This window comes from Dermacentor albipictus, chromosome 4 (assembly GCF_038994185.2).
Source record: "Dermacentor albipictus isolate Rhodes 1998 colony chromosome 4, USDA_Dalb.pri_finalv2, whole genome shotgun sequence".
Taxonomy (NCBI): Eukaryota; Metazoa; Arthropoda; class Arachnida; order Ixodida; family Ixodidae; genus Dermacentor; species Dermacentor albipictus.
In genome coordinates, this window is record NC_091824.1 from 176,001,288 (window position 1) to 176,023,020 (window position 21,733).

Here is a 21,733-nt window from a genome sequence, read left to right on the forward strand (position 1 = left end):
GGTCTTGAAGCATGATTGAATCCAGACAGCGAAAATGACAGGTTAGAAAAAACGCGAAACACGCTTTCCGCCCAGCTAAAAAGCCCAAGTTTCGCTTTCGCGCCGGGTCGCATCTTCCGGCGTGGCAGCCCAGGCCTGCTACTTCGCGGCGCTTGGGATAGATGGCGCGACCGGCGCTCATCAATATGGCGGCGCCCTTTGAATTCACGGTGTTCTGGTGTATAGGCTCGAGTATTCGCTCTTGTCGTTTATTACTCCATGCTCGAGTTCGCTGCTCTCCTCGTCTGCCCTCCTCTACACTCTGCGGCCCGTGCGCGCGCCGCCGATCGATCCAGACGTCGCCGTTAGTGCCGACGTCACGGGTGGAGCGACAGTGCGAGCGTGCACCCCCACCGCCGAGGCTCCATTCACCCATGGCGCAGCAGACGAACCGAGCAGCGGACGCCGGCTCGCGGTGAGTACGCGCGTGTCGTTGCCTGCAGGCTGTCGGGGAGTCGCTCCACGGTTGCTTATTTCGCTATTACCGCACCAAGCCCCATTCTGCTGGCCGTTCGCTGGCTTCAGTGCTTTCCAGTGGGAGGAGGACATGGAAAAGCTCGGCAGCCGGTGCGAGAGTGCTTTTCGTGCCTGCTGCTATTCGCTCAGTGGAAAGAGCCGTAAGTGGAATCGCTCGGAACCACACGTGTTTGAACAGTAAGGGGCGAAAGCACGAAAACGGAACAAATGTTTACAAAATCATTACCGCGATTCAAATTGTCACGTGATGCTGTGCAGCCTGCACGTACCCGTGGTTGAAGGCTTCGCGATCAAAGGCGGCCGGGCGAGCTAACCGATCAACGCGCGATGAAGCGCGTTTACGGTTGCCTATAGCAACCTCCCGGTGCCAAAATTAGCTCCCGGCGTATGGGCAGTTGTAACACCGACGGCGTGAGATATCATCCTTCCACGATTCAGAGAACCATCTCTGGCGAGGCGGAAAGTCTAAAATTACGCCATGCGTGCAGTCTTCACCGCAAAGATTTAGACTGCTGCTCCCGATGGTCGGTTCTCGCTGGCCGCTGCAGCAGCTTCGGATGGTTGCCAGTAGTCCTCATTGGTGCGACTTCACAGGTAACCGGTTAACAAAACTCGACTCACCCTTTCCGCGCTAACTTGACACTATCGAAACAAACTCGGGCTCATCCGTTCTGCAGCCTTGTTATTTCCTGCTTCCACGCATTCCGTCCTCACCAAGCTTTCCGGCGGCAGTTGTCTGGACGTCTTACAGCGAAACTATCTACGTCTCACCACTTCGTCTGTGAGCACCGAAAACATACTGCAGGAAAGCCGCAGTTGTACCGATAAGAACAATGGGATATATATATATATATATATATATATATATATATATATATATATATATATATATATATATATATATATATATATAGAGAGAGAGAGAGAGAGAGAGAGAGAGAGAGAGAGAGAGAGTCGTCCGCGAAAGTGTGGAGTTGTGCTTGTAATGAACGGCTCTGTATGATCTAAAATAAAGGCTATGCAACCTAACGAAATGTGTCTTCATTCAACTTCAACGTTAAAAAAATACAATCCTAAACTAGCAATCAAATCACCATATGCAGAGCACCAGGCCGCTTAGCATATCTTGGTTTCGTCGCGTGGTCGTTAGCTTTGTACTTTGATTCACCTTGCGTTGGGGAAAAGCTTCGCGTTCAACCATCTTTCTTTAAGAAATGGGCTTGCTTTTTTCGTCCGTGTTGTTCATAAACATGCACAACTTTTTTCTGAGACAGACGATGGCAAGAAACTTCTTATATCGTGCGGCCCACGCCGCGTTGTTCATACACAAGGACGTTTGACAACACCTGTCGCGCTTGGCGCAGTGGCGTGTGAGTTTGTGACCGCAAGGTTTATAAACGGGGGATTGTTACGAAATCACAGGCCAGATTGACACATTTTCGTTCTTAAGAACTTTATGTCATCGATCAGCCACTGATAACATGCTCCCAACCATGATTACTCGCGGCATCTATGCGTACAGGTACTGCTCAGAATATATCAGTAAGCACAAGTAATTTCCCCTCTGTTGTCCTTGGTCCTTGGTGTCTTTGTTTATTGGCGTCTTACGATATGATTATTAAATATCAGGCCTGTCGGCTCCTTTTCTTCGCGTTCATTGTATTACGACGGTCCTGAATCCGACAGCATTGATGCCTTCAGGTAGCACGTGTGGGTTTATTGACCAGTTGCCGTCACCCAAATAGATCACGTTGTCGTGTCGCCTGGGGCAGAAAGGATGTGCAACATCTGCCATCAAGGCCGTGAGTGGTAGCGCTAACTAACGCTCGCAGGTTTAGTTCTAGCAGCTGAACATAAATACCGCAGAAAGTAGATGGGAAACGGCGCCCCGATAGCTCAATCGGTAAGAGCATTGCACGCGTAATGCGAAAACGTGGGCTCGTGCCCAACCTGTGGCCAGGGTTTTCTTTTTTTCGTGCACTTTCATTTCCATTAATTGATTTCTTTAATTCGATTAATAAGGACACGTAATTTCCCCTATGCTGTTCTTGTTTGTTGGCTTCTTATGATATGATTAATAAAAACCAGCACCCTCAGTGCCCTTTCTTCCCGTTCATTATAGATAGATAGATAGATAGATAGATAGATAGATAGATAGATAGATAGATAGATAGATAGATAGATAGATAGATAGATAGATAGATAGATAGATAGATAGATAGATAGATAGATAGATAGATAGATAGATAGATAGATAGATAGATAGATAGATAGATAGATAGATAGATAGATAGATAGATAGATAGATAGATAGATAGATAGATAGATAGATAGATAGATAGATAGATAGATAGATAGATAGATAGATAGATAGATAGATAGATAGATAGATAGATAGATAGATAGATAGATAGATAGATAGATAGATAGATAGATAGATAGATAGATAGATAGATAGATAGATAGATAGACAAACAAGGAGAAAGGGGGTTAACCGAGGGGCCCGATTTTTATTAGTCATGTCATAAGAAGCCAACAACCACTGACACTAAGGACAACATAGGGGAAATTGCTTGTGCTTATTAAATGAAATAAAGAAACGATACATTAACGGAAATTAAAGCGGATGAAAAAAGAACTTGCTGCAGGTATATATATATATATATATATATATATATATATATATATATATATATATATATATATATATATATATATATATATATATTATCGCGATATCAATTAAATAGACACTCCACGCGCATTTCTGCCGTCGTGGTCATGCTCTGCATAAAAACCGCGAGCGATGACATCGTCGCCGCGCGCCATATGCTGTATGTGCGAGTGAAAGCGTGCGAGCGTGAGCCCATGATGGCGTACCAGCCATTCTTCTCCAGTGGCGCGCCAGGGGTCGGCGGCTGCGTTACGGCGCGGCCTTGTGGGCCCCGTCTCGAAAGCGATCTGCGATGGGGACAGAGTGCGCTGAATGCTATCGAGTGAGATGTGTTCATGCTTATATAGGCTCCTGTGACACCACGCTGCTTAAGTTAGTAAGCGAATGTTTACACGTTCGTATGGCCGATAAAGCTACTGTCCTTACTTCGTGTAGCTGTCCACTCATTTGCTATCGCAGTCGATGCTTCGCCTTTCGGGCAAAACTGCAACTCGTTTTTTTTAACGCGATAGCGTTAAGGAGCTCGTGTCGCAGAAAAGCCGGTGTCGTCGGTGTCGGCGTTTGCGGCGTTGACCGTGAGCGATAAATCACGGCAGGCGCTTCATAAATAAAAAGCAGCTTCCAAGATTGGCTCGGTGGGAATCGAACCAGGGTCTCCGGAGTGTGAGACGGAGACGCTACCACTCAGCCACGAGTTCGATGCTTCCAAGCGGTGCAAACGCGCCTCTAGTGAATGCGGTGTTGCCTTCGAAAAGAGCCGTGGAAAGTTATACTGCGGTGTATATCGGTAATTATGAACATGTAACTTACAGAAGTCGCAATTACACGAGTTGCGAAGTGCGTTTCCGCTGCATTTCTTCTGCGCTTTCCGCACGCGCAGAGCCATCTTGCGGCAAACACAGAAGACCCCCTCCTCTCAATGTACGGCGCTGCCCCGACAGGAGGCGCGCCGCGCGCGCATTGGGACCGGTGCCAGGCGCGTCGCGGTCCCGACTACCTCTTTCCTGACGACACTTCGCCGTGCTTCCGGCTGCAGAATCAAGCGCCGTTCCTTTCTTTAGATTACTATCTATCTATCTCTCTGCCCGTGCCGATCACGACGTTTGGCTGGCGTAGATCATTTCCCCTCCGAGACATCGAGTTCTTTGGTTCGTTCCGTTCGCTCAGGCGCACGTTTCGTTGCCGCGCCGAACGCTGCGTTGCTCGACGCTCACCGCGTGATAGGTGGGCGCTAAGTCCGATGCGGGGCGCCTCGTAAGTGATCGCTGTGCCGTAGCGCATTGTCTTACACCCCTTGGCGGGTCTACGGGAACGCTGTCGCGTTCCACTCTTGATGGCAAAGCTTAAGCATCCTCCATTTTTATGCGAAGCATATTACGGCCCGTATTCACAAACCAACCTTATACTTATCTTTTGCCTTCCTTACCTTTTCAGCGCCTTAACGCGTTTCATAAACAAACCTTATGCTTAAGTCGAACCTTTCCTTAACCTTACCGGCTCGGAAAAGGAGCGTTCCTTAAGGTAGCCCGGCAGCTACCTTAAGGCGCCACTTATTATGGCCGACCGCGCAAGCAGCTTGTCGGAGCTAGTCGATTTTGTCGCCCTATTAAGGGAAGCCGATGTTCGCGAAGCCCTTCCTTATGTAAAGCTCATCCGGCGTGTACTCCCCAAAAGATTGAGAGAACTCTTTACATGGTAGGTGTGTTTATCGGTTTTAGCAAAGCCATTGATTGCATTATTCGCGGTATCTTACAACCTAAGCTACATTTGTACGGGATTCGTGGTACGGCACTGACTTTGACACGATCAGATTTATGGGAGGTGCACCAACGTACTCAATAAGGTGATCAAAAATCTGTATACTTACCTGTGCTGAGTGGTGCTCGCCAGAGAAGTGTACTAGGCCCACTGTTAATATCTATATAAAAGACATTGCCAGCATCGATACTAGTGTAGAAGAAGAAGAAAGCTTATTAAAGACCAGTCCGGCAGTCTATCTTTTGTTTTTTATGCAGATGACGCCAGTATGCTTCTCAGGCCTGATGCAAACGTTTTAATTATTAGATTCAGTCAATTATTACATAGAATGTTTCTCTGCTCTACCAAAAATTTTATAGAAGTTAACCTATTAAAGACAAAAGCAATAATTTTCCGCGCTAGCAATAAGGAATTCCAATTGACACAATGCAGTCCCTTGTTTAGACGGATGAAAACATTTGTTTCGTTGATGAGCATAAAATTCGAAGTGTCACATTTTCTTCAAACCTAAGCTGAAAATAACACATTAATATTTGCAAAAAAAGCCTCTAGTGTAATCGCCGTATTAGCTTTTCGTCGATATGTCTTACCCAAAAAGTACAAAACTTCAAATTTACATACAAGCCGGGATACAACTTTCAACAATTCATTTATTTGAGCTGGTGAGCCGATACATGCTCAACTGGGATACAGTTGAAAGTTAGCGCTCGTCCCGTGTTCCTGCTTGTCCCTGTGTCATTCTCGCGCTATGTATCCCAGCTTGTATGTATCCCACCAACACGCCCAAATTTCTTCCCTGCTAAAGTTCACATTTACCATGCCCTCTTTTTGTCTCGCATAAATTACTGCAGTTTCGTTTGGGCTGCCACGTCAAAAAATTAATTTTTGAAGTTTCAAGTATTATAAGGGAAGGCTGTGCGGCACATAGCTGATCTATCTTACTTTTATTCAACGAATCATTGGTTTCAGGATTATAATCTTATTAAAGTTGAAAATATGTGCGTTTATCATATTCTACTTTCTTATTATTTCTGTAATGATGACTTTAAACAATTTTTAAGACACCACGGGCCTAACAGCCAGAGATATTACCTCATGCGCAAGAAATACCGATATTTGGTTTGTTTAAAGATGTTGCAATAATCACGCTTTCCAATGGTTGATTTATGATTTGCCAACAATGCTCAGTCAATACAGTCATGTAGTGAACTTCACGTTAAAAAAAGTACGGTTACCTTTTTTTTAAGTATGAGTAAATCTTCATTGTGATGTGGAAATCGGAAATGTACTCATTGTGGTACTTTGCTCTTTTCTTCCTTCCCTATAATTTCTTTTTCTTGCGTTATTGTATATATTATAACACAAAATATAGTGAGGACAATTAACGTTGAGAGAAAGCACTTATCTTGTGTTATTTCCGTCTTTCCTGTCATGCTTGAATGTCTCTTCGCTTTATTGTATTTTTATTGCGTTTATTTCAGTTTTTCTTTGAGAAACGTAACTTTGATGTGCTGTCATAGGTACGTTTATCATTCCTTTCTCTGGTACATATTTGTATGATGTAATGTTACAATGTCTTCGGTGTTTTGGTTTTACCATATTATGTATTGTGCGCTTTGGTTATGTACTGGTGTCAACCTAAATGCCTTGTCAAGAGTTCAGTGTCCCAGTCGAGCTGTCCGTAATACCTTTTAGCCAACGATCCCCTCTAGACACTTTCCTTTCTGGGAAATAAAAACGATTTGATTTGACACTGCTGACGTACATGTAGCCGGAAGCACGTGGCAAAACGTAAGTGAGCAATTAGTGATTTCCTGTACCCGGTCGCCGTGACGTCCTCAGGGGCAAACTTCTCTCTTAGAGTTGAATGTAAGAGGCAGCAAATGTTAGATGCGAGCTTTTCAAGTTTGAAGTAAATTTGTAGCTGAACAAAAGACTGTACGTCGGTCTTTGCTATTCTGTAATATAGTAAATTATGCCGCAAACGAAAAAAAAAGTGATTAAGCAATGAAAGTCGCATTATATACTTCAGCCTGATTGAGCCGCAGCCTCGTGCATTTGTCCTCGTACGAAATAAGAGCAGGCTGGGAAACAGCAAAGGGTCAGCCGTGCACACCGTTAACGGCAGCCCGGGCCTTGCATTGCATCTCACCAGCGCACTTGCGCCTCTCTGACCAGTGCCACTCAACGTGCTGCTCTCTGCTGCTTTTGTAGCAAAATGGAGATCGATGGCGCGCTACCACTGTTGCTTACCTGTGCTTGCCAGCGCGTTTTCCCACAGCACAGGCGTGTGAAGCGCGGGTTACTTTCGCGGAGACCTGGGCCGGTATTTTGTAGCGATGCCTTTTCCGATTCTATGCTTTTTCAGGCTTTTCGCGCTTGGCCAGTGGTCAGAGCGACAGCCTGCCCGCATTATCAACGGGATCAGGCGGCCGTGTATCGTGGATGATAAGAATAGCATAGAATAAGGCATAAGGCATCGCTACAAAATAGCGGCCCTGAGCAATATTTGTGCAGTACGACCTGCCGCCTGTCTCAGCTCTTGGCCTTGCAGTAACATCTAAGAATGAATAGAGAAAATTAATGGGTTGGTTGTTGTTTGCACGCTTGTCTCGGCAAAACCGCGTACCGCAGCAGTATGTCCTACATCATTGTTGGCATATATCCGGGCGTTCCTGCGTCCATGCCAGTATTTTCCGTCGCTCGACCCTTGGCAATACAACTCTGCAATCGCAATGCTTCCAGAGTTGCCCGAAAATGTACCTATTGCAGTTTCATTTATTATCACCTCAAAAGCTCGCCAAATATGCTGGAGAAAGTGATTTTTTGCTGTAGTGATCTCATTCAGTCTCATGTCGTCATATCGTATAGCTAGTAAACAATTTATCATTGCGAAGCGAGCGGATCCCGACATGTAGTACATATACGATTCCCATCACGTTGAAACAACCTTCCGTGGCGACTCAGTGGCTATGTAGCGACGCACTGGCGACTCAGTGGTTATGCAACGTCGCAGGTTCGATGCCCTGGTTTTGATAGAAGCGAAATGCAAAAAACGCTCGAGTACTTGAACTGAGGCGCGTGTCGAAGAACTACATGCAGGTGACCCAATTTATCTTGGAGCATAGCCGATGCGCTGATGCAGAAAGCAAGCCCGTCCGTTACAGAAAGCAATGCCATCCACCTAACGAATGCCAGTTGGCAATGTCTATCGCGCAACCCTGCCAAAATAAAATCGTCTGCTTCCGCGCAACATCGTGAACCACTACAGAATACTATGTATAGTTGAAGAGTGGACGCTCCCATGGAGCTACAAGTTCGGCGATTGTTTCGTCTTGCCCTGCTTCCCCAAAGCCATTGGATTCGCTCGCCTCCCACTTTTTGTGACGTAACCCCCTGGCGCTGCCAGCGCTGGAGACACGGTGAATCCGTGGCGACGCCATTTTGTACGCAACCTCTCACCGACACGCGTGGGGCTTGCACCTGCTGCGAATAACGTCCGCCCTTGCACGCGGTTCCCTTGTGCGCCACGGGTGGCTGTGGCGCAGTCGGATGCTTGAGCCGAAATGCGCTTCCTGCTCCCGAAACGAAAACAAAAAAAAAGACGAGGTTCCTTTGGATTCGCTACATTCGGCGCCACAAATGGACTCCCGCCGATCGTTCCTAATTTTGCGATGCAGGTGCTTCACTATTATCTACGGACCGATTTCATGCATCACAACATTTACGCCGAACGATTGTAGTTTGCTATGTCACGCGGTCCGTTGATTCACATGAATTTCGGAACTTATAGTGGTGCTCTAAAAAAAGCATGTGTTCTCGCAATCCGATATATCAAGGGTTTGTGCAGTTGGACGTGTGTAATGGCCAACCCGTTATGTGTAATGCGGTCACGATGTCTCAGTATTGAACTTTTCCGTATACAATATAATTTAGTTCTGCATTACCGCTTGCTGATATTGTACCAGCCACGCCACATTTACGCACGTTAGCTAATCCGCGCCGCAGTGCTTAAAGCACGGTGGAATTTACAGTCATAGCAAAGACTACAGCTTTGCGCATCACCGCCATACCTCGACAAATTTAGTGAGCGTTTACACTCACCGATGGACGTCTTTTTCCGGGCACGCATTCGTACTCACGTCCACTCGCACTCAGCGTCACTCGTTTATTTTTATTTGTCCGCGTGGAAATTTACGCCGTTAGTGAAGTCGGGGCACCATGGGAAGCAAGTATCAAGCAGTAGTTTAGGAACAGCAGACCGCAGTGAAAATGCATGAATCGATTTAAAAATTACGCGCTCCAGCTTGGCTCGTCGAAACTGGCAAAAATCAGATTCTAATGCATATTGTTACGGCGAGATGACAAAAGGAGATTATATACGATGTTTACACAGTGACAGCGAGTGGCACCACAACAACGAAGATGGCGGGCACAGCTCGTCCCCTTCCTCGTCTGCTACGCAACAACGTCGTCCGCAGAATAAGTGGCTCCTGACATTACCTCCTCGGCGGCGAGAGCACCGACTCGGTGCAGTCAAAATACAGCGGCACGGAAAAGGCTCGCTGCACACTGGGCTATTCAGTGTCTGGGACACGATGGGTCCTCAGGCGGATGACGTGCACGATGTCGCTGCGGAGTTGAGCCGATGGGGACAAAGACAGTGGAGCAATTTCGTACGTTACGTCGGTCACATGGCGGTACACACGATATGGGCCGGTGTACGGGAACAGCAGCTTTTTAGGAAGCACAACACGGTGCGCTGGGGAGCAGAGGAAGACAAAGGATCCAGGGTCAGAGTGGCAGCCCTGCGATGACTATTATGCCGAGATTGCTGGTGGATCTGCGACTCGCTCAGTCGAGGGCGGCAACTTGATGTGCATGGTCGGCACGGGCAACAGCTTCAACACGGCGTTCGTGTTGTCCACTTCTCCACTCTTGTGTCCAGTCTGCACGCATCACCTCTTTATTGCATAATGAATCCTCACCAACTAGCTCAGCTTTCTATCGTTCTAAGCTTCTCGAGCACGCGAGGGGGGGGGGGGGGGGCAGAACAAGGTACCAACGTGTCCATACACAACGCAGGATTTAGACCGAATAAAAGGAATAAAAGAAATAAAAGCGGATAACCAGCGGTCTCAAGTCTTGGCGTGTGATACGCGAATGTCACAAAGAGCAATGCAGTGCCCCAATACTACACGGAGCGGGCGGATACGTACATTGCCATCATGTCTGTAATCGTTCGGTTCAGTCGTACCGTCAAGCCGTTCGTCTATGGATGGTACGCCGTGGTCAGTTTGTGTTGTGTCGAGCAAAACCGTGGAATGTCCTCGATCACCTTCGAAAGAAACTGCTTGCCTCGGTCGATTAGGAGTTGCCGATGTTCCCCATGCTGGCGAATGACGTTATGGAGCAGCAAGTCCGCAACGTCGGTCGCGCAGCTGGCGAATCGCGTCGCATAGCCTACATGCAGCGACGGCGACCCATCTGTTTCGTGTCACAGAGGAAACGACATAAGTAAGTAGAAGCCATGAAACGGCTCATATGGAACGTCGAGAGGCTGAATATGGACAGCAGGCGGGAGTAGTGGCTTCTTCCGGTGCTGACAAAGGTGACAAGCAGCCACGTAACGACGCACCGAGCGGGACATGCCTGGCCAGTATGCGGACGGCGTGCGCGATCGTATATGCATGAAATGCCGAGGTGCCCCGCTGTTGGCGCATCGTGAAGCTGGCCCACAACAGTCGAGCGGAGGCGCACTGCAATCACCGGTCAGGACCAGCAGAGAGCAAACTGCGACGACTTGAAGTGTCATCGTGTACCAGAAAGAGGCGTGGCATCAGTAGCCTGATAGGTGATCTTGCGTAGGACCGGTCACGGCGTTGTTCAGCAACAATGTTGAGGGGTTAAGAGATGGCAAGTGCACAAGGACTGTAGTCGCTATATGCAGGTTCCGGTTGGTCGATGGGATACCGGGTAAGGCAGACGGTATCCCGATGCAAAGAGCAAGGCTTGTGGATGACTATATGACTATGCTTGAGGCCGTAATGCACAGCGTCCAAGGCGACCCGTGTGATCTTTGAGTGAAGACAGCCAGCAGAGAGCGTGATGGTCAGTGAGGCTCTCTCTCTCTCTCTCTCTGTAATGGAATAATTCCGCTCAGCGATGAAAAGAAGGCGCCTGGCATAGGCATTAACACAGTCATGATCACGTTGACATTGAGCCAGAAGAACGTCGTTGCCATGGCCACTTGCGTCTGTACAGAGTTCTGTGGGAGCAGAATCGGCAAAGTGAGCCAACACAGGTGGCGGAATGAGTAGTGCGATGAGCTGCGAAAAGGCAAACGCTTGGCCAGGACCCCCGGTAACAGGAACGTTTTCTTTCTTTTTTTTTTGTGAGAAGGCGTGTGAGAGGCCGTGCTATCTCTGCAATGTCTCTCGCAAAGCGACGAAAGTAAGAGCAGAGGATAATAAACGAGCGGGCGTCTTGCGAAGAACGGAGCATTCAGGTCGCATACTGGCCGCATCAACAAGATGGCCAAATGCGGTGACCTCTCGGCGGCAGTGGTGACATTTGGAGGAATGTAGTTGAAGCCGGGAGTTGTGAAATAGCTGCAAAGTAGCCGTAAGTCGTTGTACCTGACTGGGGAATGTAGGCGACGACGTCATCACGGTAGCAAGTCAACCACTTGAACCCGCGGAGGAGTGAGTCCATCACTCTTTCAAATAAATCTGGAGAATTACACAACCAAAAGTGCATATGTTCAAACTTGTAGATCCCATCGGGTGTAGTGAAGGTGGTCTTTTCGCGATCCTGCTCGTCAACGATAATTTACGATTAGCCGGACCGAAGAACTATAGAAGATAAGTACCTGACGCCATGGAGAGAGTCGAGTGCATCATCTATTCGCGGCAAACGTCCTTTGTAATCTTGTTCAGGTGCCGATAGTCGGTACAGGACCGCCGGGTATTGTCTTTCTTTTTTTTCTGACATTCACAACAGAAAATGTTCCTCCCATAGCACTCCGACACCACAGATCTACCAACTGAGCTATCGACGGAACTGACAGAAAATGTGCAACAAAACTTTATGCGGCTCGGCGTAGGCAGCAGCGTATTTCTTTTTTAAGCGAAAGCATAAAAATACCTGCGCGGTGAGTGTGACGCACACAATTCACGACTCACGATTGTGGCGGTATCGGTGGCGACACGTCAAAGCGGCCCGCGCCGCAACAGTGACGGTCTGTCCTGAGCACGTGCCAAAGCCACCTAGAAAGGCTCGTGCGCGCACTCCGGGCCGGCGGCCGCGGAGCCAGCGCGCAGTGTCCCCGCAGTCGGGGGGCGTCGCACCCAGGGGCCCGTCCTTGGCGCCCCAGCGCGCGCACGAGCGGCGGGCGCATCGCGGACGCGAGAACGGCGAAGACGCCGCGTGCTGCTGTCGTGACTCGGCAAAACAACAAAATGAGCTGGAACGCGTGAGTTCGGCGGCGCGCTTTTTGTCGCGCAGCACGCAGTAACGAATAAGGCACTCGGGACGCTGTAATGCGCCGCATGCGAGGTAATCGTTGGCTACGAGAGCACCAAGCTACGAGCGGAAATATACTGGAAATTCTGCAGGCAATTGAATATTTTTATGCGAAGCATATTACGAGGGCTCAACCCAGCTCCTCAGGCGCGGCGGTGACCATGAAATCAAGTGACACCGTGACGTCACGACAGAGGAGAAGTGGCTTTGGCTCAACTCTTGCAAGACGGGCTGGGTGGGAATCGAACCAGGGTCTCCGGAGTGTGGGACGGAGACGCTACCACTGAGCCACGAGTACAACGCTTCAAAGCGGTACAAAAGCGCCTCTAGTGAATGCGGTGTTGCCTTAGAAACGCGCTGTTTCTAAGGCGTGCGTCTCTTGCTCAGGCGCACATTTCGTTGCCGCGCCGAACGCTGCTTTGCTCGACGCTCACCGCGTCCAATGCGGGGCGCGTAGTCGCTGCCCTGTAGCCCATTGTCTTACACCCCTTGGCGGGTCGACGGGAACGCTGTCGCGTTCCACTCTTGAAGGCGAAGAAGTAATGCATGAGTTGTTTCTTCGTCTAGCCGAACCAAATATAGCCAAGCAACAGCAGTTCACCAGGCTAAACAGTGGTTCAACAACTAAAATAAAGGCTAGTATGCTTCGCATCCTGGGCTTAACCTTACCTAAGCCACAGCCATTTTTTTTTTCATTTCTTTCGTATCACTTTAGCCACATGGACATATATTACATGGGAGCCTCCACGCAAGTATTCGACCGAGCTTGGGTGTAGATGGCAGATATTGGTGCTCTGCTGGCGACAGCCTGGCTAAATAGAATATGATGCATTCGCGTGCGCGTCCTTAATGAGAAGAAAAGGAAACCTCTTGTGTTTTACGTGTCAGAAACATGGTATGTTTATGAGGCACACAAAGTAGCGGGGGGCTCCGGATTATTCGGTCGAGCCGGATTACTGGCCATGGCGTCTTTCACGATGCAGGTCCGAATGCAGTCTTTGACGATGGGAGCTCCTTCTGTATTTCATATCTATCAAACATGTAACCAATTAAGAGAAAATGAGACATCCACCTAATCGTAGCAATTGCTACAAAGAAAACCCGTGCGGGTTCCTTGAAAAAAAAAGCCTCACAGTTGAAGAAAAATTCGTCCCGGTCCGGGACTCGAACTCAGAACCAGCGCCTTTCCGGAGCAGCCGCTCTACCATCTGTGTTAACCAGGCGGCTAGCAAATAGCAGGGCGAAGTCGAATCTGTCAACAACTCTAAGCATAGGCAAGGATTTGACGTAATAGTTCTGCGGAAACCCGCAAGGTGGAGAGAAGTAATTAAGAGAAAATGAGACATCCACCTATACTCGTGGCAATCGCTACAAAAGTTTCCTTTGTAGCGATTGCTACGAGTATAGGTATAGGTAACATGTAACCACTTTGAAGCAATAAACTTTGAGCCTTTGAAAGTGACAGGCCGTGGCGTACTCTCGGGCCTTTTTACCAGCCATCAAAACAAGCCCAACTTAACAAGCCAAGGGGTGAGCTTGCATCAAAGAGCGAAAAAAAAATTCGCGCTAAAGAATCAAGAATCACAGAGAGCAATGTATCGGAAGGAATATATAAATGGTATACTGCTCCTTCCACAATTTAAGCTGCAAATTTACACGGAGGGACAGATCAATGATTCAGTCTACAGACTGATCGTAGATATGCAGTGAATCGTGCTGCTAGCAGCTCGTCTGCGGCTTTATTGGGCGTCGTCGAGCCACGTTCCATTCGTTCGTGGGCAAAATCCGTGGTTCCGTCGTGTGAAAGCAGCAGCTTACGTCGTATGCGATCATCCGCCATCATACGCTCCCGCAAACTGAGAAAATGCAACGCTAGAACATACGGGAACACAGAGAACGCATACGAAGACGAAAGGCAGACCGAGTTCACTGACCTTTGAATGGCGCATTATTGGAGGCAACGATGGTTTTTTTTCCCTTCCTTTACGATACTGACTGTCCTCGACATTTGCGCATAAGAAAACGGACGTTTGGGCGAGTTGGTAAGCCATATTTGAAACAGAACAGCGCAGTTTTCACGGGGAAAAGCAGGGAGAAACGACAGGGACGAGCGCTGACTTGCAACTGTAGTTTATTGCATGGAACGAAGAATATATAACAGCTCCAACCAACAGGAGAAACGAAAAAAAAAACATGCATATATTCACAATTAATCATACATGCTGCACTGAACAAGGCAGATAACTGTAATCATGCATCACATCCCCGCCGCTAAAAATGCCACTTCTTTGGACGTAATCGATAAGGAGGGATTATACTGACGCATGCGTCTTTTTACCAGGCGATGTGCGCTGCTTCGATGATATCACGCGTTAGTTGGTTACTATGTTTACTAGTACTCACGTACGGGGCAGAAAATTGGAGGCTTACGAAAAAGGTTCTACTTAAATTGAGGACGACGCAACGAGCTATGGAAAGAAGAATGATGGGTGTAACGTTAAGGGATAAGAAAGAGCAGATTGGATGAGGGAACAAACACGAGTTAATGAAATCTTAGTTGAAATCAAGAAAAAGAAATGGGGCATGGGCAGGACATGTAATGAGGCGGGAAGATAACCGATGGCCATTAAGGGTTACGGACTGGATTCCAAGGGAAAGGAAGCGTAGCAGGGGGCGGCAGAAAGTTAGGTGGGCGGATGAGAAGTTTGCAGAGACGACATGGCCACAATTTGTACATGACCGGGGTAGTTGGAGAAGTATGGGAGAGGCCTTTGCCCTGCAGTGGGCTTAACCAGGATGATGATGATGATGATGATGATTATTATTATTATTACTTAAAGCTTGTGTGAACCGGCTAGTATAGTTATCAGAAATAAATGTTTAGGGATGGTGCACTGAGAGTTGGTCGTTGCTATCGATGACAAGCAGAACTCGAATTATACACAGTGCCGGTAACGCTATTTCGTCAATACGCAAAGAGAATTTAGCCGTGCTAACTTTGTTCATTGAAACACATTTGAGAGCACAACCCAGACGCGCAATGACGTCATTTTCCTTCTTTGTGCTCTTTTTTTTTTCAATGGCCTTGTCTTTTTATTTTTTTTTTAGAATCCGGGAAAACAAACCACGCAATATATATGCCTTGGAAATAACGCCATTGGGTGTTTTTTTATGAAGCTTTCGAACTTCTCAAACACAAATTTTGTCTTAAAACGAATATTTAAAAAAGTTGCATTATTTAGCGTAATTACCTAAATAATCGCGCTTCAAGATGATCTTGAAATATACTCTAGACGCGACTACGAGTTTTATTACATTAGTGTTAGTTTCATTCATGTGAGATGTACCACAATCCTTTATTTTCATTTGGTTCAGCTTACATGAAATACAGCCCCTCCATACTGCTATACCGCCCATGAAACGATCGCGGTAGTTGTGGCCTACTCCCCGTGGCCCATTGTGACACATTAGCTAAGCTGCTATAAGACTGAAATTCCAAGGGAAACTTAGAGACTAGGGTTTGTGAGAGAAATGAATGGTTGACTGTTCCGAATTCTTCAGTGCCGTTTGAAGATTATTGTTCTAGAGGGTAAACTCCCGTATTGACTGCAATATAGTCATGCCTGTAAAAAAAAAAAGCTTGTTGTGGACGTAAACATTCGACTGTCGCATTATCTAAGAAACACAGTGTCAGCCTGCAAACGTTTCGTGCCCACAGTGCATCCAAAGTGCTGTGCACGATAATTTTTTTCTATTCCGTCCCAGTCGGAATGCGGCCGCCGCGGCCGGCAGTCCAACCTGCAAACTGGTGCTCAGCAGCAAAAGAGAGAGACAGAGAGAGGAAGCCAGTGAGGCACTGGCACGAGAAAGTATGCAGTAAACTTTGATCGCGAAATGTGCTCCTCAGATTCAATGAAAATTCGCCTGGATTAGCTTCTGAGTGGTCTGTCCAGAGCAGCAGCAGTGCACGGGGACGCGCATACAGTCCCCCGCCTAACGTTACGCGTGCTAACGAGGTTGCTGGCTCGATGCCAGGCTTCACATGGGCCTGTTTTGTAACACGACATTCGATTTGCTGCTTGCGTAATTAGTTCTCCATGCACTGAAGCTACGACAGCTAGACGTATGTTGACGCCGTGTATGCCATCCGTGTCTCATTGTTACGCCAAGGTCATTTGCTCCCGGCGAAGCCTTAGATAAGCAACTATGCACCACAGCACGCGCCCACAGAATACAGCCAAGCGCGACTGTTCCGGTCCAAGTGAGGCCGACTTTTCGTTCACGGGCGCGTTTGCTATCGTTGGCTGCCAGGTACAATGGCATGTGGCACGCTTTACTCGTTCTATACAACATGGAGAGAGTGGTAGCTGAGAATTACCGCCGTGCTGTACGCAGGGCTTGCTGCTTATAGTGAGGTGTGTGAGTTGACATGAAGGGGACCAGAAAATCAACACAAGCAAAAAAAAATGAAAGAAAAAGAACGAAAAAACGGTAGAAATATCAAACAATATCCCGAGTTACAAAACCACTGAAGAAAGGTGAAAGAATGTCTAAGTCCTGAAAAAAAAACAAGAAAGGAAGAAAATTAAGTTAGAAATACCTAACAAGTTCCCAGATTCCCAAACCACTGAAGAACAGTCACAGGATGTCTATAAGTCTTGACTGGCGTAAGTATTACAGCAGGGTCGTATTATTTCGAACTGCGTCCCTATTTCTGTCCCGAGGCCCTGCAAAATTGCTAATCTGTATTCTTCCTCGCGTATTTAATTAAGTCTTATTCGCTGCTATCCGCATGTTGGTATAGCGCCGGTGTGACATAGCACGTGCACATTATAACCAGGAAGCTTGAACTTGGTGCACAGCTGCGAAATGAGTTGTCCAACAAAAACTATTGGGGAAGGCTACACGAAGTGTCAATCAATGAGCGACGCCCTCAACGTGTTTTAGCTGTCCCCCATGGGGACGTCGTAGGTGTACTACGGGTCAATGCCAAAGAGAGCGTACCGACGATCAGGGTTGGTCCAACAAGCAACTTGCATTGGTTATGCGATATCCTAGACGGCACCTTCGATGTCCTCGCGGGAAAACGGCAACTAAGTAGCGGATTGCACAAAGTGGGAATCCTTGGCAGTGGCGGCTGATTGGGCGTTTCCTATATAAAGCCACATTGTCTATCTACGCCGATGGCTGCGCTAAGCAACGACAGGCCTGAGCATAACTAACGCGGGGCTGCTCCTTCCGTTTCATTCCGGGCACTGTCGTCACCGTGGGATGGGCAAGAGCACTCCCTCTCTAAAAGGATCGGCGTCGTTCGCTTCGTAAATGATTTTGATGTCCCGCTACACTATTGCATAGTAGCAGTAGCGAACCAGGAGCAACATGTTTACTGTGTCCCTTTTTTTCTCTGTCATTTTTCTTTATTGGCAGTCCCATCCCGTTGTGTTTTGGCACATTTAGTGTCAGTGACGTGCGATACCGCATGAGACACCACTGCTAGCAATCGCACTGTCAATAATCTCTTCAGGACTCAGAGGTAGAAAATCGTTCTGACAACAAGGGACACAAGATGCACTGCCTCATTGTGATGCAGGTTCTTAGATTTAGCAGCGGGTTACAGAGGCAGAATCTCAGAGCACACAGTTAAGGACAAAGCAGTTTTTTAACACTGGCACGTACAACATTTCATACACACAACAAAAGGGAAGTAGCTAACATCATGGACATTATCAGAGCGCTATAGAAGAAGAACTGTTGCGAAACCAAGTAACTTAATAGCATGCAGTTCCCGCAAACAATTCCTTTCAACGTTGTACAATGGACGTGGCGATGTGGGAACCGGCGAGGATCGCCCCAAAGTAGTGATGTGGTTTAGTGGAGAGTCGATGCTGGCTGGAGCGTAGTAGTAGTCACTCACTCTCGGCTGACCGAGAGGAAGCAGGCGCCGCAGCTGAAACCTCGAGGACATGAAGCAGCAGAGGAAGGGGACGTCCTGGCCAGGCGCGACCTCTGGCCTGACTGCTCAAGGTTTCGCCTACAGGCGCAGACATCCACAGGCCTCAGAATGGGAATCCATGGCCAGACGAAGTCGAGAGTCGCAGGAGGGCAAAAGCCTGCCCACGACTGGCAGCACCGAATGGTCGAAGCCGTGGCGGCTCGGGCCCAGAACCCGATGGCCTATCCTCAGCGCGCGAACCTCCTTCCTGCGTGGCTTCTTGGAACTCCATCACCTTGTTCTTGTTGCTTAGCGAAATGACGCAAATGGCGATTCATGGCCGAGGGATCGGCCATGAATCGGGCGAGTATTTTTAATAGACTTACCATTGTTTTAGGAAAATCAGGTGAATTAAAATAAGCATATTGTAAGTGTGAACTACAATGTCTACTGTTACTGGTATCAAGCCTGAAATATCTAAATATTGCAGTAAAAATTATGTGAGCGTAAGAAGTAAAAAGAACAATTTTAAAATGCAATTATTTTTGTCTCGCACAGAAAGTTGCAGCTTCACAAACGTTCCTGCGGCTATAACCCAATACGGAGGTCCTAAAACAAAGAATTACCGAAAAAGTCAAATCCAGGCCAAGGTATTGGAAGGGTTCTACTAAAAAATATTTTTACTTGAATAATGAACTGGCGACATGATAAAAGGTAATGTTGCAGAGATTGGCTCTTTTTACACAAAGGACATACCGGTGATATAACCAGACCATACCTGTGAAGGTAAATGTTCAATGGGTGGCCTCGCCACCATATTCTCCTGATTGTTACTTAAGTTTTCTAGTGGAGCATTATTTCTTGTTCCCAGTGAAACTGATATGCGGAAAATCAGATGTTGACAACGATGATTTGGGCAAGTTATTTGTAGTAGCATATTTTCTTAATCGCGCCGCAGTGATGAAAGTCGACGTTGGTAAAGTGAGAATTACAGCACCATCGTGGGATGATACTGTGCATCTGCAAAATTATTTAAGCCTATACCTTTGTGGCCTGGTGCCCACACTAAACGGACGAGACGTAAATGTCTTAAGACGAGAGAATAGACTGCTTCTAAGAAATGTTACACGTTGGACTTGGTGAGTAAAGAACAGACACACAGTCGGTTAAAATTACAGCTGACGACAGAGATGACGGTAATCTGCGTAAAGCTAAAACAATTGCCAATAATTGAGCCTGAAAGACGTGAAGCCAAGTAGTGGAATGGAAACAGACCAATTTAAATATGGGCCAACAATGCCCACACCTGCCTTCATTTCACAAACGGAAACAGCATTCGCTGTTACGGTCTTTGCATCTGGGTGCGTAAGGTGGTATTCCACAATACCATTCAGGTGCAAATGTTTTCAGGGCAAATGTTTAGCATTGTATGCGAAAATATAATCAAATTCATGTTTAACGACTGGAACAGGGAAGACCACCTCGCATAGGAGAACTTTCTAGTTGCTTGGTTGATTGGTTTTTCTCTACGAGTGGCTCATGCCCATGGCTATGGGGGATTGGCAAAGAATCGGGTGAGTTCTGAACGCGCGTCGTCTCTTAGTCCTTGGGCCTTTTGTGTCCCTACGATTGGGTCTTTCGAACTTGGGGTGTGTCACCAGTTGGTTGTTGGGGCTTCATGAGCTTCCCCGATTGGCTCCTGTTTCTTTATATATATATATATATATATATATATATATATATATATATATATATATATATATATATATATATATATATATATATATATATATATAGAATAAACTTTATTTTCTAACGGATAAGGTGAAAGCTGACTTCATTATGTACCATATGGCTTTTGTTAAAACAATCGCTCATCACAGTGTAAAAATGTAAAGAAAGAACTCACGGGACGGTTACGAGTGTGCGATGCGAATGTTTAAGCGGGGCAGTGGGGCGGTTTCTCTGCCAATCTCGAGCTCGCCGAATCGCTTACGTGTCTGACGGCATGAGGACGACTACGACAGAATCACACGATGAAATAACCCCGATGTCACGACGACAAAGGCACGACGGTGACTGTATGTACGACAACGGTAAAATATCGAAGAAGGAATCGCGACGATGATATGACAATGGCGGCACGACCACACGATGTTCGAATGACGACCACGGCATCACGACAATGTGATCACGGTGCTGGGGCTACGACGACGGTATGACGATGACGACTGCACTACAACAACGGCATTACGGCAACAGAAAACGTCGCGACGACAGTGTGACCACGAATTCATGGCGATCACTTCAGGACGACGACGCAATGACGACGGTGGCGCGATGACGACGGCACGATGACGTCGGAGTGACTACGATCGCATGGCGACGACTGTATGACAACGACGCAACGATGACGATTGAATGTCGAACAAGCAGTGACGACATTGGAAGGACAACGACGGCATTGTAGCAATGCCATGATGATCATGTTGGATTGAAGATGACGGTGTGACTAAGACCGCGCAACGACGACATTGTGGTGGCAATGACACGGCGACGCTGGAATTACAACGACGGCACGAAGATGACGGCGTAACGACGACGGTATGGTGATAATGGGATGCGACGGCTGCATGGAATGACGACGACGAGGAGCGGCTGTGACGGCATCGCGATGACGGCGACATTTCAGGGACTGCGACGCGGCAACACGCCCGTGATCACGCTGGATGCATGTTGTGAGCGTCCCCTTTGGAACGGGGTTGTCGGTTGTGCCGCCAAGCTCTGACTATTGTACTGCCTCATGTCCTACCTAGGTTAAAAAAGAAAATAACAGAAAAAAAACCACGATGAACTCCCAAAACCAAATTTTCTGACACCATATTGTGAACTTTGTTTTCGTACGCCTCCGTTTTTTGTCGTTTCCCTATTTCCACCAATCTTGCAATTGCCTCTTACTAATCTCTATTGTGGACATGCATACTTTCCCCCTGCTCTCGCTCAACTCGAGGGCATCAAGGAGGCCAGTGGTACCTAAATCAACCGCTGGGCAGATATCTTCGCATTCTAACAAAACATGCTCCATCGTTTGCCTAGTTTTACCGCCGCAAGCATATGCTTCTTCTTTGTTCTTACATCTCGCTTTGTAGGTGCATGTTCTAAGGCATCCTGATCTCGCTTCGAAAAGTAATGAGCTTCCTTTTGAGTTATCATAAATTGTTTCTTTTCCATTTCCACCACCCATGAAATTATTTCAGCCTCTCTGACTTTCCGCTTCACGTTCTTTGTTGCTGTGTTGCTCAACCTCGGCCGCATACTTGCAGGTAAGC

The 21,733-nt window shown here is 47.3% G+C and overlaps 1 protein-coding gene across 1 annotated transcript in view; it reads left to right on the forward strand.

The window, feature by feature from the left end:
* Nucleotides 1–230: 230 nt before the first annotated feature.
* Nucleotides 231–21,733, forward strand: part of LOC135908616 (uridine phosphorylase 1-like) — a 52,217-nt gene continuing 30,714 nt past the window's right edge. Inside the window, exon 1 of the mRNA XM_065440440.1 lies at nt 231–454. Within this exon, the coding sequence (XP_065296512.1) occupies nt 414–454 (41 nt within the window). The 5' untranslated portion in view covers nt 231–413. The remainder of the gene's footprint in view (nt 455–21,733) is intronic.